Source organism: Coenobita brevimanus, chromosome 62 (genome assembly GCF_032717465.1).
Source record: "Coenobita brevimanus isolate Jiangsu-jjx chromosome 62, ASM3271746v2, whole genome shotgun sequence".
Classification (NCBI taxonomy): Eukaryota; Metazoa; Arthropoda; class Malacostraca; order Decapoda; family Coenobitidae; genus Coenobita; species Coenobita brevimanus.
This window is the reverse complement of record NC_137015.1, coordinates 34,820,773-34,840,058: the sequence shown is the minus strand read 5'-3', so window position 1 is coordinate 34,840,058 and position 19,286 is coordinate 34,820,773. Positions and strand designations below refer to the sequence as shown.

Genomic DNA, 19,286 nt, shown 5'->3' with positions numbered 1-19,286 from the left:
ACACACACACACACACACACACACACACACACACACACACACACACATTGCAGTCTTAGCATCCTCATACATAACTGCACTCTTCACAGCATTCAGTAACTTCCCATATACTTCATGCATTCTTAATATTTTCCATATTCCTTGTCTGGCCACACTGTCATATCTATCTATCTATTGCCAGACGCCTCAATCTCGTTCGGGGTGGCCACAAACAAATCGCCTCCACGTCGCCCTGTCCCCCGCCATTTCATTGCCCCGCTCCCAACTCACACCCCGCTCTCTCATATACCTCTCCACCCCATCCCTCCATCTCATCCTCGGCCTCCCCCTCCCTCTTCCCCCCTCCACCTCACTCACATACACTCTCTTCGTCAGTCTTTCATATGCTTTCTCCAAATCCATGAAGGCAGCATACAACTACTTTCCCTTATCTAGAAACTTTTCTACTCTATACCTGAGGATGAATATTTGATCTGCCGGGTACCATACACAGCCTCATCCCTTCCTGAAACCTCACTATTCCAACTAATTCCACTGTTATTTCCCTAACTCTGTCAATAAGTATCCTACCATATACCTAATTTGCCTGTTACACTAACAAGACATGCTCCTTTTTCCCCTTTTCCTTTGTACAGGGGAATAATTATACCTGATTTCAAATCCTCCAGAACTCTGCCTTCCACCCAGGCTAATCTGCACGTCTTCATTCTGCTGCCATCTCTCCCCCATGCCTCATCATTTCACCACTCACTCCATCAATGCATGAGGCTTTTCCCCATTTTGACTTCCTTCATTGCCATCCTACTGATCTCTTCCTCACTTCTCACCACCTTCCTTCTCCCAGCCATTCCCCAGCCACTTACACTCACATTACTTTCTCTGTGTTTAACAGTTCCTAAAAGTGTTCTCTCGATCGGTATTAGTTGTCATAAAAATCAGCTATAATGAATGTATTGAAGAACTAGAACTTCTGTTAAGCCTTTTCTCTCACTGGCATAGAGATTGAGGCCCCACTGCCTGCTGTTTGTGTTGCAAGGAGTCTCATAGCTTCTACAGGTAAGGAGTGGGGCTGCTAAGCAATTGCCTCTGAGAAATGCAGTGACACCAAACTTGATATTTACCTGCTGTGACATAATGGGCATGCCCATGCAAAATTTCGGCTCATTCCTCCCAGCAGTATGACCTGTGGAGGTTTTCCCAATGTATGGTGAAAAATTGGGCACAAAAGTCCGTGTGGCTCTTGCACAGCTGACCGCATGGAATTAAAATTTACCCCATCATTATCAGCCCTTCATTCCACTTTTTTTTTTTTTTTTTTTTTTTTTTGGCACTCCAAAATCCAGGGGGATCAAATGTGGACTCACACACACACACACACACACACACACACACACACACACACACACACACACACACACACACACACACACACACACACACACACACACACACACACACACACACACACACACACACACTACTTATTCGCACAGTATTATTAATAACTGGGGGAGGGGGTGAAAAAGAAGTGGTTCATCTTTTATATCCAGCAAGAGATCAAATAGTAACAGCCAAGGAAGGTTGCTCAGTTATATACAGACAAGATACGTAAAATCCGCCTTAGACAATTTACCTACCAACAAAGCTCCAGGGCCAGATGGAATTCTGCCAATTGTTTTGAAAAAGTGTTCCCCTGAATTTGCCACTGTTCTAGCTAGATTATTCAGACTATGCATATGTACTGTACTTCTTCATTCCCAACTTCATGGAAAGATGCCAACATCCACCCAATTCCGAAGAAAGTAAGTTCCTCTGACCCCTCTGATTACAGACCAATAGCTGTCACATCTTTCCTTGGTAAGGTATTTGAAACTTTAATTAATAAGCACATTGTTAAACTTCTTTAATCCAGCAACTTAAATAATGATAGACAATATGGTTTTTGCCACGAAAGATCCACCATTGACATACTCCATCTCCTAACTCATACCATCCATCAATCAATTGACCTACATGGAGAAACTCATGCAGTAGTCCTTGATATTTCTAAAGCTTTCGACAGAGTATGGCACTGTTCCCTGCTGTCCAAGCTCCCTTGCTATGGTCTAACGTCTTTTGTTCCTTTGGGTTCCTCATATCTGAGTGACAGGAAAATAAGAGTAAAAGTAGATGATGTTTAGTCCAATTTCCACTCAATTAACGCTGGCGTGCTGCAGGGATCAGTTGTAGCGCCAACCCTATTCCTAGTTCATAATAATGATCTCTTATCTGCCACCGACAATCCGATCCACTCATATGTAGATGACTCAACATTAAATAGTTCATTCACACTCAGACACCCATTTACAAAGTCTAATATCTCTACCTCTCAACTCAGCACAGCCTTATCCATAAATCAAGACATATCTACAATCAGTAAATGGGGACAAAACAACCTTGTCTCATTTAATGCTGGTAAAACTAAATACAGTATATACAATTTACTAATAGACAGATATTTGCCAGATTTGTACATTACTTTCAGTGCTACTAATATTCCCATCTCCAAAAGTATTGAAATTCTCGGCATCTCACTTAACAACACCCTCAGCTGGACCTCTCATGTTAGATCACTTGCTAAAACCATCTCAAAGAAACTTGGATTATTGTACAGAGTCTGTAACTTCTTCACTGACGAGCAGTTAGCTACAATTTATGAGAGTCATGTGCGCTCTCAGCTTAAATATTGCTCACCCTTGTGGAGTGGATGTGGAGAGGTTGCATTAAAACAACTAGACAGAATTCAGAACAAAGCTGTTAGAATTGTTAACAACCCTGCCATTATAAATAAACTACTTCCCCTACAAATAAGAAGGAATGTTGCCTCCCTTGCATTATTTTACAGATAATTTTATGGCAAATGCTCAGATGAAGTTGCGTGCATGGTGCCACCTTTCCGTGCCTTCCCTCGTGCTACACGGGCATCTGGTAGCGCTCATGACTGGAATGTCACTCAGCCATATTGCAGAACTTCTGCCTATCAGAATTCTTTCATTCCCCGAACTCCTTCTCTCTGGAACTCGCTTCCTCAGAGTTGTTTCCCTCCAAACTTCAACCCACAGCTGTTCAAGTCTAACTGTTACAGATTTTTTATGAACAGAGGACACCAGTAATCTGGTGTATGGATTTTTTTTTTTTTTTAAATTTGTTTTTCCTTCCTTTGTTCTTATTAAAAAAAAAAAAAAAAAATGCAGAAATTTTTATTTTCTCACCTGCTGTGTACAGATCATACAGACATGATGGGCAATTTTGTGTTGCTTTTTAACCTTTTACTATGGTTTGTGTAGATGTACAGAAATAATAGGCAATTTTCTGTTTGTTTTCCTACCTTTTGTCATGTGTTACAGATGTGAGAATGAAGGTGTGAGTAAAGTATCAAGGGTAGAGGTGCCAGGAGCCAGCCGGGTCAAGCCACAGGATGATTGAGAGCAGAGAGTGGGTGTTTCGGGTTGCCTGTGAGGTGGCCCATGAGGAAACGGTAACTACGCTCCTGTGTTTGTTTACCTTATATGTACACTAAGCCCCTGGTTTAAGCGGATTTTTTGGCATTCCTTTATCATCATTAATTACGCTGATGACATATTTAATTCTGTTTTTCCTCTCATCAGACAATTTTATTCATCTTAGGAAAGCCCCCCTGGCCCCAGGGGTGATGAGGCAAATGAAGACTTCATCAAAGCCTCCAGTTAATAGTCTGTATATCTATCTATCTATTGCCAGATGCCATAATCCTGTAAGGGGTTGTCATTTTCCTTTGAGTTATTGGTTTTATGGGGAGGGGCACTAACCCTCCACCAGCCCACTTGTTGACACGTAGGGAGCATATTGGTTATATGGTTAATAGTACTAGTAAAAAAAAAAAAGAGAAAATATTGAATTAAAAGTTATCATAGAAATAAATAAAAGTTATCATAGAAATAATGGCTATTAAAATTCTGTTCTGTTGCTGCCTAATAAGGCTATTTTGCTAGCTTTCCTAGTTTTATGGAAAATATGTAATATTTTGGAACACATCACTAACACATAATGAGAATTTAAAATATTTCTCTTTTATTTACTGCTTTTTGTTCTCACTTTGATGTACTGTTATTACCATATATTATTATTACAGTATTATTATTATCTATGGCCAGATGCCATAATCTCAAAAGGGGAGGCTGCTTGTCTTTGTGTTAGTTGTTTTACAGTGAGGGGCACTAACCCTCCACTAACCCACTTGTTGACACATAGGGAACACGTATGGGTTGGTCATATGGTTACCACCTAGCATTGTAAATGGTTTCCTGGTTTGCAGGAAACCGTTAGGCTTATCACTCAGTGTTAAGCCACCTGAAAAGAAGGGTAATAAAAAGTGACAGGAAAGACAGGGGAAGTAGGAAGAGAGGATACCTGTTTTACTCTAGGGACATCCATTCATTCTTACAATTTCTTGAGGGTTTTATTAAGATTTGAATAGACTTTTCAAGCAGTTGTTGTTAGATACAACCTTCATGATCCCTGTAGGAAAGAAGAGCCCTTAAAAGTTTAATAAAATTATTTGGTAGCAACAGGATGGGACATCAAATAGACTCAAGGGGTTAAGAAGTAGGAGGCAACAATTAAGCTTGTGTGAATGATAAAGTAAATGGAGTATTAGACAAATGTTATTATTATTCTGTGCCCTGAAACAACTGATATGTCTGGAAGAAGGGATTGAACCATAAGATACATCATATATAAATGGTAGGTGGTGGTGCTCACCATTCACTCACTCGTTGCAGTGCTGCTCTCAGATGACTGCCCTTTCCTGTCTTCTTTCCTTCCGTTCTCTTTTGTCTTGCTTTTCTTTGTTCTTTACTCTTCTTGATGCATAAGAGTGACTCTACATGCCTTCTGCTGTTTCTTTTCCTTCATTCTTCCCTTTTCCTTCTGCCTATGGGTGACTGCACTGAGTGACAAGCCAGATGGTTTCCTGTAGCTACACCAGGAAACCATTTACTATGCTGGGTGGTAACCATATAACCAAATTATGGCGCCTGGTGGTTTAGTGGGTAATTAAGGTGCTCCAATCAGATTGAGCCTGTGCAGGTTTGTATCTAAGGGGTGGTTGGGGTTTATTGTTCATGCAGTGCCACACAGGGATGAGTGAGGCAGGTAACTCTCATCTTAAATGTCAGGACCAACTTGTCTAGCCCCGGGCTCCCACGCTCCTCATGGTGCAACACAGGATTAGATGATGATGATTATAAAGCCCATCAGATTGTAGTGCCCTAACAACAACAACTCTTTCTGAGAAATTTCCATGGCTTCAGATAACTTATTTTGTTCAGGGGTTTGATATTAAACACCTCTGTTGATTGTCAGACTGTGAAGGGGTCTACAGTTAAGATTCAGTTTTCATAGAATTTAGGCAGTCCATTGAGTTAATACTTTAATGCATGACACTGCTTCACAATGAATATCCTCTTGCCTTAGAGTGGATGTGGATCCTGTGTCTCATTACCGTTGTGAGACTTTGGTACATCTACTAGACATCACTACAGAAGTCCTTGTTATATGACTTCTCTTTGTCTTTAATTCCTCATTTAGCTTTCCAACACTGAATGCGTGGAAGAAGTTGACATGATGGAGCACATCTCTTATGTAAAATGAGGACTACAGTACCTGTATATCCTCTTTTTTTTTTTTTTAATAAAAACTGCTTTAGTGTATATAAGCCTACAGTATATGCTACTGTACTGTTAATCACCTCAGTTTGATTCAGCCTTGTTATGTAGTAGACTATTTAACACGAGATGTTCAGCAGTTATATACTGTACAGTACTGTGCTGTAATATTATATTAGTATTTTTTTGGCAAGACCAGAATGGCAATTAAATTATCATTTAGTTCTTTCTGTATTCTGGTGTAAACAGTGTGGCTAACATATCTTTGTAAATTCTATCTATCTATTGCCAGACACCTCAATCCCGTTTGGGGTGGCCACAAACAAATCGCCTCCAAGTCCTGCTCCCAACTCACACCCCCCTCTCTCATATACATCTCCACTCCATCCCTCCATTTCATCCTCGGCCTCCCCCTCCCTCTTCCCCTCTCCACCTCACTCACATACACTCTCTTCGTCAGTCTTTCACCCTCCATCCTCTCCACATGGCCAAACCACCTCAGTGTGTTCCTCATAATGCTTCCTATCACATCCACATCCACACCACAATGCTCCTTTATATCCTCATTTGTCAGCATGTCTCTCCATGTGACTCCACAGGCTCCTCATAAATAACTCATTTCCACTGCTCTCACTCCTGACTTGTGTCCTTCCAACAATGTCCAAGCTTCACTCCCATATGTTAGAGTTGGTATCACAATACTGTCATGTAGTAACTTTTTCACTTCCATGCTCACTTCCCTGTTTCTTATCACTGCTTTCAAAGAACCAGCAACCTTTCTTCCCTGCTGTACCCTTTCAAGCACTTCACCCTCCAAACCTCCATCCTTACTCATCACACTACCCAAGTACTTAAACGTACTCACATTTTCCAATTCCTCACCATCCAACCTCACTGTACATTCACCGACTTCACCTCTCTCAAAGACCATCACTTTACACTTCCCTACATTCACCTTTAGATTCTGTTTCTTACACACTCTCCCAGACTCATTCACCAAGCCTTGCAGCTCCCCTTCGTCTTCACTCAACAACACAGTATCATCTGCAAACAACAGTACAGGGAGTTTCCAAACACTATCCTCTCTCACCAGGGCCACTCCAACATCCACTACCCTACCTTGTACCTCTTTTATTACCCCATCCATGTACAGATTGAACAACCATGGAGACATGACACATCCCTGTTTCAACCCAAATTTCAAAGAGAAAAATTCACTTAGTTCACCATCCACACGCACTGCAGCCTTCGCGCCATCATACATACTCTTCACAGCATTCAACAACTTCCCATCTACTCCATATATTCTTAACACTTTCCACAATCCTTGTCTATCCACCCTGTCATATGCTTTCTCCAAATCCATGAAAGCCGCATACAACTTCTTTCCCTTCTCTAGAAACTTTTCCATTAAAGATCCAAGAATGAATATCTGATCTACACAACCTCTTCCCTTCCTAAAGCCTCCCTGTTCTTCTCCAACTAATTTCTCTGTTCTTTCTCTAACTCTGTCAATAAGTATCCTACCATACACTTTTCCTATTATCCTAAGAAGACAAATGCCCCTATGATTACCACACACTTCTTTTTCCCCTTTTCCTTTGTACAAGGGAATAATTATACCTGACTTCCAATCCTCTGGGACTCTACCTTCCTCCCAGGTCAAAATTATTAATCTTATATACAGTACTGTATTTTAAAGTAAGGGAAGTTGTTGTTAGGTTTAAGACAGTTGTGCTCTCTAACAAGAACTGGTAGAATCATGATAAGGGTGACTTCACACGCGATCCATGGCATATTACAGCCCATAATCTTGCAGTAGTATGGTAAGTCCTTCTTATGTCAGGGATGTGTTTCAAAATATTAGATTATATCATAAAATTGATACTGTAAAGTTAGGGGCATCATTGTTTATTAGTAGCAGTATAATTTATGTTTTTGTGATTTAAAAAGTTAACATAATGAAGCTTTACAGTACGACACAGTATCATCATCATCATATACACTGTAAATGAGAAAATTAAAAGATGAAAAGTTTAAAGGCTCAAGCAGATGAAACTCAGTAAGAAAATATTCAAAAGGTAAGAAGTAGGACTGTTGTCTTAACGTTTCTAGCAATGATAGTTGACAGGTATTGAAGCATATTATTAGGTGATGTTATTCCATAACCTAGTAGAAAATGAAATGAAGCACTGTAAAATGGACTAGTGTTGCATTTAAGTTGTGGAAGATTCACTGCTTTTTTTGAAATTTTAATCCAGAGTATGTGAACTGCATTGTCCTGGTGTGTGGAACTTTTGAAATCCTTCATTAAGTATCGGTACTGTGTGTGTGTGTGTGTGTTTGTGCACGCGCCTGTGAAAGCTTGTTATTACTTGTTGTAAATGGCATAAAGTTACGCTTTAATACATCTTAGAAGAGTTCGATTTTATTACATCTTGGCTAGGTTTTGGCTATATTATTGGTATGGTATTTGTTCCAGATTGGTGATGTAATGTGTTTGCACCATGCATAAGTGCAGTCCTCAGATTTCTTGAATGTGTTGTCTTATTATTATTTTTCTTTTTATATTCTGGCTGCAACCAGATGGGTTATATATACTGTATTATATATACAGTCCCGTAATCCAAGTGGCAGGGGACCAAGGATTTCTTGGATTGTTGTTTTTTTCACACTATTGGGAGGGACCTCTGAAAACATTAGAAATATCTACACTCATGATCACTAATTTCTGCCCAGGGGTGCCTCTTTCCTACCCTTGTATACCCAGGGAAGAGGGAAGGGGGGGTGGGGCAAAATGAGCTCCACCCACCTCTATCCCAGCTTCCAACCCTCCCCCATACCCATACCCAACACCCTCACCCCTACCCCTACCCAGGACCCTCACCATCCCACCTACCCATCTTTCTTACCTGGCAGTTGCATCTCAAGCTGATTTCATGCTTAACACTCTTGCTTCCACAACTAATGCAAACATAGACCATTAGGATATGTTAAAAGTAACATGCTGCAGCAAGAAATTACTGCATTAGATGTTGACAGTAAAACAAAAACGTTAACAATTGCCACCTCAGGCCTCATGTGTTGCGCACACACACACACACACACACACACACACACACACACACACACACACACACACACACACACACACACCTAAGCGTGCAGACAGACAAACACGCACGCAAACACCCAACGCATGAGACCTGGGATGGCTGTTAATGTTTTTGTTTTACGGTCAAAGTTATAATGCATTAATTTCTTGCTGCAGTGTGTTCATCATTATATTATATACTTTTTACATATCATAGTGTTTTGTTTGTTTATTAGTAGTGTGACTATAAGTGTAAAATATTAGGTTAGCGTGAGATGTAACTGCCAGTTGAGAATGACGAGTGGGGGGTTGGGAGGGTAGGGGTATGGGGGAGAGTTGAGAGCTTGGGTAGAGGCAGGTGGAGCTCATTTCTTCCCCCCCCTCCCCTCTTCCCTGGGTATATATGAGTACGAAGGGGGCAACCCGAGCAGAAGTTGGTGATTGTGAGTGTACATGATCATTAAATAAACACTTAAAATGATATGGGTTATTATTTTACTCACCAGAAATGCATAGAAGTGAAGATGAATAGTTCCAGGCAGGCACATCCAAGTCCAGGGGCAAGTCTAACCCAGATAAAGCCCAGAATAATTTGAAAAATTTCGCCTTGACACATTCAGAGTATTGGGATTTTCAGATTATAGGTGGCCAGACTGGAGGACTTGTACTGTATGTATATATATATATATATATATATATATATATATATATATATATATATATATATATATATATATGTACTGTATGTATGTATGTACTGTATATACATACACCCACTGCAAATTGACTTAGGACCTACACACAGAATTGCCATGGGAGTATTGTCTGTCGTTTCTTTTTGTTTCCACCTCTGCCAAGTGAATTTTGGGGGCAAGAAGTAACTGGCATCTTCTCTGGTGTTGGCAGGTGGTGGTGAAACTCTCAGCACATCAGTGCTTGCCCAGAAGCGAGAGTGGATATTATGTTGCTGTTGCTCCGAGCTTGCAGCTCCCTCATTTTTCTTATGCATTACTGTTTGCCCTGTTGTTTTCCTAGAGTCGATTGTCATGCCTGGTAAGTACTGCTTAAAGGATGTGAGGGTCTGTGTCATTGCATGGCGGCAGGATAATGTCCCTATCAACATGATTTGTGAACGTACTGGACACGCAAATTCAACCTTTCATGAAGATTCTTGCTGCAGCGCGCTACCTGCCACCTGATGTCGTACCAGAGCACGAGCATGGCGGTAGAAAGAAGAGGACAACTTCCAGAGGTACAGATACGCTTCTGAAGAGGGAAGTAATCAAGAATCCTCGACTGACAGCAGCAGAATTGAAGAGAATGCATCTTTAGCTGTTACAAGACGTCTCACTTCGAACTATCCAACAGCGCTTGCAGAAGGAGCTGGATTTGCCAAGCCGCACCACAGCCAAGAAACAACTTCTCACTGACTGCATGAAGCAGCAGCGCATTCAGTTTGCCAAAAAGTATGCACACTGGACATCGGATGAGTGGAGAAAAGTTATATTTTCCAATGAAAGCACATTTCAAGTGTTCCAGGTGCGTTCTGCCAAGGTTCATCGCCCTGCCTCCCATAGTTGATAATTATGACCCTGCTTACACGGTGCTGACTGTTAACCCCTAAAAAGCGGAGCGTCGCTTTTGCGACGATTGCCAAAAAGGACATAACGGCGGATTGTCACATTTGCGATTTGAGTTAATTTTGAATAAACGCAGGCAAGGATGTTCCAGCTGGTATTGTCTATCAGTACCGCCACCCTTTAGCTACAATTAGCATACTTGACCTTTGTACTACTGACCTCCGTTGTTGCCAATTATCGCGTTTTTTCCCCCCATCCCCCCCACCACCACGGCCCAGCCAGCCTGGCTGTGATATATGGTAGCGCGCTGACTGCTCAGAACTGTAAATCTGCACTCTCCTCTCACAAGCAGTTTATGCTAATAGGAAATGCTTGTTTCCCCAGTTGTCACACTAGCTTTTTTTCGCGCGGTTTTCCCCTGTTTAGCGTCAGTTTACCGCAGGCTTTCAAAGTGACATTATGGCGAGTTCTAGCTCTTCCGAGTCAGTGCGAGCGGCCGACAGGAACGAGAATAAAGTGACGGGCGTAAGGCAGAATAAAAGCACGCCACGGTGGTCTTTTGGGAAGTACCATGATTGAAAATAATGTAGTATACGTGTTTTTAGCTGTGAAAATGGAAATGTTTGTTGAGTGACGGGAACACCGCCGCCGCACTGTATGTTGGCCATACGCTCCGTTGATTTCAGCCTTATTTTCAGTGCTTATTGTACAAATACGGATTCCAAACTACCTGTACGTTGTAGTATAAAGTTTACTGTGACAGAATGAGGCTGTGGTAGAGGGGAAACCGGGTTGCTGGAGGTGTGAAAGTGAAGATTTTGTTACCCAACTTTGCAAGTCTCCACAAGTCCTTGGGTAGTCCACGAAGGCTCAACACCTGTCTCTGGAGAAAGCTGAATGTAAGTACTATCTGCCATACCAAGTATAATGTTCTAGGGTTAATCTCTGATTTTTGGCTAATATTTTCCTACAGGTACTCAGACCACGATCCAACCCCGCCACCTGGGGGGGGGGGGTCGGATGTCCATGGCCGCGTTTTAGGGGTTAAGCACCCACAATCAGTAATGGTATGGGGATGTTCCTTAGGTGAAATGGGAAGGGGAGGCCTCTACTTTCTTCCCAAGAACTTAATGATGAATGGTGGCCAATACTTTCAAGTTTAAAAAATCATGTGTTAAACTCTTTTGCTGTTCATGGGTGCGACTTTTTCATGCATGATTCAGCTCCATGTCACAAGTCAAGAAAGGTGACAGAATGACTTCAGGATAACCGGTTTGAGGTTCTCGACTGGCCTGGCAACAGTCCGGATGTAAATCCGATAGAAAACTGCTGGGCATAGATGAAGAAAATCATGGCAGGAAAGAAGACACCCAATCTGGACAACCTCAAGATTGAACTGACAAATGTTTGGTGCAAAGAAATGTCCTTAGATCACCTTAGAGATCTAAGTGGTTCCATGCCAAAATGCATCCAACTGGTCCTGAAAAACAAGGGAAACATGATTTCATATTAATGAATGGCATTTCATGAACAAACATTGTGATATACGGTGCTATGATTTCTGTGTTTTTTAATACCTTTTAGGGGGAGGTCCTAAGTCAGTTTGCAATAGCTGTCCATGTACATATACTATATATATATATATATATATATATATATATATATATATATATATATATATATAATTAATATAATATAATATATTGTGGTAGGTGGAGGTGCTCACCATCCACTCACTCGATGTAGTGCTGCTCTCAGGTTTCTGCCCTTTCCTCTCCTCCATCTTTCTTTCCTTCCATCCTCTTCTGTCTTTCTTTCCTTCTTTCTTTCCTTATCCTTCTGCCTACAGGTGACTTTACACTCCCTCTTCTGTCTTTCTTTCCTTCATTCTTTCCTCTTCCTTCTGCCTGTGGGTGACTCTACACTGAGTGACAAGCCATATGGTTTCCTGTACACCAGGAAACCATTTATTACGCTGGGTGGTAACCATATAACCAAATTTTGGCGCCTGGTGGTTTACTTGATAATTAATGCGCTCCAATCTGATTGAGCCTGTGCAGGTTTATATCCAAGGGGTGATTGGGATTTATTGCTTATGTAATGCCACTCAGGGATGAGTCAGGCTGGTCACTCTCATCTTAAATGTCAGGACCAACTTGCCTAGCCCCGGGTTCCTCCGCTCCTCATGGGGCAACGTATGACTGGATAATGGATGGATGGATATATATATATATATATATATATATATATAGACCCCTAGAACTATAAAGTGATTGTAATGGGCAGTATGAATGGAAGAGTAGGCACTGGTCTTGAGGATGACATAATGCACATAATGGGTTGTAATGGAGTACAAGGAGAAAATGATAATGGGAAGCGACTGATGGATATGTGTCAGGAAAAGAGGTTGTGGATTTGTAACTCATATTTCAAACATAAAGATGCACATAAATATACATGGTATAGAGGAAAGGGGAATCATGTTGAAAGGAGCTGGATTGATTATGTGTTCATAGAGAGGTCAATGCTGGAAGTGGTTGCTGATGTGAGGGCCATGAGAGGACGATGTGGAGGTCTGTCAGAGCATATGATTGTGGTATGCAAGATCAAGCTGAGAGGATTGAGGTGGACCAGGCGAGAGAGGAGCAGTCAGGGAGATAGACTGAAAGTCGAGAAGCTGAGGATCAAAGAAATGGCAGATGAATACAGGGCCAAAGTAGGGGAGGAGATAGATTTAGTGAATTAGAATGAAATGGATCTGGACAGCCCGCAGAATGCATATAGGGATTGCTTACTTAGGAATCCTAAAGCGGTGTGTTGTGGCAAGAGCAACAACAAAGAAGAAGGGTATGGCATGGTGGGATGAAGAGATTAAGAGAGCAGTGGAGGAAAGAGGAAGAAGTGGCATGAATGGTTACAGGACATGGCTTCAATTGAAATAAGAACTGAATATGTTGAGAGCAAGGAGCATCTAAAGAGACTAGTGAAGAGGAGAAAGGAGGAGATAAATGATGATATAGGAAGAAAAATGAATGCAAATTACTCTGAAAATATGAAGTTATTCTGGAAAGAGGTGCGGAAGTGTAGAAATGACAACAGAAAGAAATGTGAAGGTGTGAAGGATATAAGTGGTAGATTATGAACCCATGGGGATGAAGTAAGGACCAGATGGAAAGAATATTTTGAAAACCTGATGAATGGGAATAGAGAGAGCAGAGCGGCTGTAAACATGATTGGTTTTGGGGTGTGCAGAGAAGGAATGCAGCGCCAGGAAACGTGACACTCGCACAGATGAAGAGCACTGTGAAGTGGCTGAAAAATGGAAATGCAGCTGGGGTTCATGAGTGTTTGCAGAGATGATTAAGGCTAGTGGAGGGAGCAGAATGAAGTGCTTGTTGGAGATATGTAAAAAGGTATAAATGAGAAACTGTGCCAACAGAGTGGAAAAAGGCTGTGATTATACCCTTGTACAAAAATAAAGTTTAGCAAAGGGAGTGCAAGAATTATCATGGCATAAGTTTATTGAGTGTGGTAGGGAAGGTATATGGAAGTATTATTATAAAGTTAGAGAGATATCAGAAGTCCTAGTGAGTGATGAAAAGGGTAGCTTTAGGAGTGATACAGGCTGTGTGGATCAAATATTTGCAGTAAGACAGATAGTTGAGAAAGCTTGTGAGAAAGACCATAAGATGTTGAAGGCATTCATGGATCTGGAAAATGCATACGACAAAGTAGACAGAGAAGGATTGTGGAAGGTTTTGTGCATGTACGGTGTAGATGGTAAGCTGCTAGGTGTCATCAAGTGTTTTTTATAAAGGTAGTGAAGCATGTGTAAGGGTAAATTGGCATCTAAGTGAATGGTTCACAATCGGTGTGGCCATGCAACCAGGTTTTCTGTTGTCCCCATGATTGTTGAATATATATTTGCAGTAAGACAGATAGTTGAGAAAGCTTGTGAGAAAGACCATAATATGTTGAAGGCATTCATGGATCTGACAAATGCATATGACAAAGTAGACAGAGAAGGATTGTGGAAGGTTTTGTGCATGTACGGTGTAGATGGTAAGCTGCTAGGTGCCATCAAGTGTTTTTTTATAAAGGTAGTGAAGCTTGTGTAAGGGTAAATTGGCATCTAAATGAATGGTTCACAATCGGTGTGGCCATGCAACAAGGTTTTCTGATGTCCCCATGATTGTTGAATATATACATGGTTTGGGTGATGAGAAAAGTAAAAACATGAGTAATGGAGAGAGGGATGGCATTGGTAATGAATGGTGATGGTTGGAATATCGCAAATTTGCTGTATGTTGATGATGCAGTGCTTGCAAATACCACACAAGAACTTGGTAGACTAGTGCAGAGTTTTGCTAATGTCTGTGAGCATCATGCCATGAGAGGAAATGTAGAAAGAGTAAAGTGATGGTTATTGAGAGAGAGAAGGTGAATCCGAGTGTGATGTTACAGTGAATGGAGAGACTGGAATGGTTGAGATAATACCAATACCAGGGTACAGTGATAGAAGAGAGATGATAATGTGTGAAAGAAGTGGAAAGTAGAGTGACACAAAGAAGGAAAGTAGCTGGTACTATGAAGGCCTTGGTAAGAATCAGAGGTTTGAGTGTTGCAGCTGCACGAGGCTTACATGAAGGAATGTTAGTGCCAACTTTAACATACTGTATGGATGTGAGGCTATGGTATGGCATGAAAATGAAAAGTCAAGAGTAAGAGCATTGGAAATGGGACTGCTGAGGAATGTATGTGGAGGACAAAGAGTGGATAGGATATAAAATAATGTGATTCATGAAAAATGTGGGTTGAGGAAGTCTGTGGACACTGAATTGAAGGGAGTGTACTGAGATGGTATGGTCATAGGGAGAGAATGGATAACAACAGAGTGGTGAAAAAGGTATACGAGAGCAAATTGAAGGAGGAAGGAGGTGAGGTAGGCCAAGGAGAAGATGGAAGGATATAGGGGATGAATGTGTGAGGAAGAGAGGTATGGAAGTCAGTGAGGCTAGGAGACTGACAAGAGATTGAGCTGGCTGGATGAATGGTGTGAGAAGAAATGCATGATCAGGGATTTGGCACCCCTTTTTAACATGACAGCGTCTGGATTGACTCTGTCGGATACATTTATGTGAAGGTACAGAATGTGGTGAATGTTTTTCCTATATCAGATAGAGCCAGGATTCCGGGGCCATGAATGATAAGTGAATGGAAGCATGGCCCATTGGATTGGGCAAACTTAGGCTGTCTGGACATCGCTACTCCTCACCCTGCCATAGGGTGGGAAAGGAAGTCCGGATGATAATGATGATGATACGATATATATATATATATATATATATATATAGATATATATATATATAAATATATATATATATATATATATATCTATATATATATCTATATATATATCTATATATGTATATATCTATCTATCTATCTATCTATCTATATATCTATATATATATCTATATATGTATATATCTATCTATCTATCTATCTATCTATCTGTATCTATATCTATCTATCTGTCTATCTATCTATCTATCTATCTATCTATCTATATATATATATATATAGTATATACATCTTATTTCATCTCATCTCGCATATCATCAGCCTATCCCGACCACCAGCCTATCCTGACCGAAGTGGGGACGATACAGCCATTGTATGTCTACCAAGTGGCTTAGGCTGTCTAGTACAGATTGTATGTAGGGTGAGAAGTGCTTGTAAGTGTAATTGTAGTGTTGGAGTGGCTTTGGATGTGTGTGTAGTCTGTGAACCAAGTGCAATTGGGGCACGCAAGCTGACTGGGTGCAAGAATACTGTATAGTATGCGACACTGGTTCAACCACAGCACCCTTTGTGTCCGCCAAAGCAGTACGTGGCCAGAAGAACGTTCCCAAAATTTATTACCCTGGCGGGGCACGAACCCTCGTTATTCAGTGTACAAAAACGCACACTTTACCAAGTACCACAGAGGCTTCATATATATATATATATATATATATATATATATATATATATACTGTATATTTGTCAGTCTGTTTGTCTATCTATCTATCTATCTATCTATCTATATATATTGTATATGTGTTTGGGGAGCGACTCCAGGCGTGGGAGATGTAAATAAATTCTGTAAGTAACCCCTCTAGTTCAAAAAGTCATGTCTTAAAATGAAATTTTCAGGTGATAGCAAAGCTGCAAAAAATAATGTCTTTTAACTGAAGTTGTGAAAGCAGGAAAGACAGGATATACCAGTATGCAGCAGTTTAAAGGGATAGTAGTAGAACAGTAGGATTACCAAGTGCTGAGAGTGTAACTGGTGCAGGTTATCTGATGAAAGCATTTCCTGTGTCAGGTGTGTGTGGTAGGCAACAGTGAGAGTCTGGGACAGTGGGACTCCCAGCTTATGGTGCCCCTCTACCCTGAATCCCATGAAAATGATGGTGGGGATTCAGTTTGGTCTGCTTCAGTCCAAATTCCCTTCTCTGGGGTAAGTCCATTTCTGTCAGAGTTCCCTTCTCCAGGGTAAGTCCACCTTTATCCTAATTCCCTTCTCTGGGCTAAGTCTCTCTCAGTCCAAATTCCTTTCTTTGGGGTATGTGCTGTCAGTGTATATTTAATTATGTTTTTAACTCAGTGGTAGGTGGGGGTGCTCACCATCCACTCACTTGATGTAATGCGGCTTTGGATGTCTGCCCTTTCCTCTCTTCCCTCCTTCCTCCCTCTTGTGTCTTTCTTTCCTTCATTCTTTTCTCCTCCTTCTGCATACAGGTGACTTGACACTCCCTTTCGTCTTTCTTTCATTCCTCTTCCTTCTGCCCATGGGTGACCCTGCACTGAGTGACAAGCCAAATGGTTTCCTGGACACCAGGAAACCATTAACTACACTGGTTGATAAACATATAACCAAATTATGGTGCCTGGTGGTTTAATGGGTAATTAAGGTGCCGCATTTGGATTGAGCCTTTGTAGGTCTATGTCCAAGGGGTTGTTGGGTTTATTGCTCATGTAATGCCACTCAGGGATGAGTAAAGTTGGTCACTCTCATCTTAAATGTTAGGACCAACTTGCCAAGCCCTGGGCTTCTATGCTTCTCATGGGGCAACATAGAATTGGATGATGGATGGATGGAGAAAGTTTTCCTCCCTACTTTACTGATGTTGCAATGATCAAATGATGTACTTCTTAACATAGGATCTCACAGCAGAGAAACAAATTTTTAAAATGTATGACATAGTCTGTGTTTAAGAATGTTTATCACCTCTGCACAGGGACATGTACAGGTAAGACTCAAAGGGGCCAGAGCCCCTGCCTCTTTATCCTTCTGGTTACAAAATACCCTCTTGGACATCATTGTCAGGTAGTTTGAGTAGTGTTCTTCTGGGTATTTTGCACATAATTGGACCTCCTTTCCCACCCTAGGGCAGGGTGAGGAGTAGCAATGTCCAGACAGCCCAAATTTGCTCAATCCAATGGGCCACTCTTCCATTCACCCATCATTCAAGCTCCCGGAATCCTGGCTGTATCGGATACGCCAAAAACATTCACCATGTTTCATAGGTTCACATAAATATATACAAATACAGTCAGCTCTCAACGCGCGATCTGAGTGCACGAACCTCACATAACATGGAAGGCAATTTTTGAGGCCAGCATATGGTCAAAATGCGAAAATGACGGATATAACGCAGGTTATAAACAGTCATTACGGAAAAAAATTGGTCAAAACTCAGTGGGAACAAACATAACATGGGCAGCGATAGTCATAGTGGGGTTTGCATCAGCTAATGGTGTATGGCTGTCACGTGTCTGCACGGGGTGTCGTCACAGTCCACTGAGCCTTCCTGCTCCACTTGAGCCTACCTTCTCCCCACGCTCTGGTTTCACACGTGCTATGTGTTATCTCTGCTCTCTCTCTCTCTCTCTCTCTCTCTCTCTCTCGCCACCTGGGGTCCAATAGGAGTCCTGCCCTGCCTCGGAATCCCACTCCCCCTCCCCCCAGGAAGCCCACAACCTCTGCAGTTCAAGATAAGGAATCCTCCGGTTTTTGTATGTAATGAAATCATTAGGTAGGTACAGTATATGTCCTGGGAAAAATCCCTGAAAATTGCCCCAAAATGTGAACTTTGAGCTGGCTTGGATACCATGAACCTCTTTAACTTGTGAACGTACGGTCCTATAACCCAGAGATCTCATAAAGCAGGACCTTCTGGGGACAGTATTCGCATGTTATGTGAGAGCTGTCTGTATTTAGTTCGTATAGTATCCGATACAGTATCCTGTGAGAATTGGCCTAGATCAGTGAGTCTTACTTCATTCTTATCTGGTGCAATTCTTGATTCACCCCAGCTCACTGTTATTTGCACCTTGTTTTACTGTATGGTCATTACAGCCTTGTTCATTCAATCATCTTGCCTTTAAAGTGGAAGAAGTTCAGGAAGCTGTTATTTCTCCTGACATTGAGAGGGCTTTCCATGCATGCTAAGGGATCAGTATCCAGCATGTGTTTGGAGTGTAACACTGTATGGTAGTGAGACCTGGGCAGTAAAGGAAGAGAATACAGTATTCGCAGGCTCAGACGTACAGAAATGACATTGATTAGGTGGATGCAAAGTGTGTCCGTGAATGTGTGGCACTGGGGGGCTAGGTTTAAGATTGAATGGTTAAGAGGTAGGATGGGACTGGAATGTGTTGGTGTTGTCATGAGAAGAGGTAGATTGAGATAGTTTGGGCATGTGGAGAGGAGGGATGGCAGTTGAGTGCAGAAAGTGAGAAATGTTAGTTTGGGCATGTGGAGAGGAGGGATGGCAGTTGAGTGCAGAAAGTGAGAAATGTTAATGTTTGGAGTACGGTTCCTGGAGGCAGACTGGAAAAGACCTAGGATGAGGTCATTGACCTCAGGGATAAGGGACT

The 19,286-nt window shown here is 41.5% G+C and overlaps 1 protein-coding gene across 1 annotated transcript in view; it reads left to right on the top strand.

The window, feature by feature from the left end:
• Nucleotides 1-19,286, top strand: part of LOC145404035 (glycerophosphocholine phosphodiesterase GPCPD1-like) — a 165,016-nt gene that overhangs the window by 24,538 nt on the left and 121,192 nt on the right. The window contains exons 2-3 of the mRNA XM_080275637.1: nucleotides 3,387-3,517; nucleotides 16,729-16,863. Of these exons, the coding sequence (XP_080131763.1) occupies nucleotides 3,458-3,517; nucleotides 16,729-16,863 (195 nt within the window). The 5' untranslated portion in view covers nucleotides 3,387-3,457. The remainder of the gene's footprint in view (nucleotides 1-3,386; nucleotides 3,518-16,728; nucleotides 16,864-19,286) is intronic.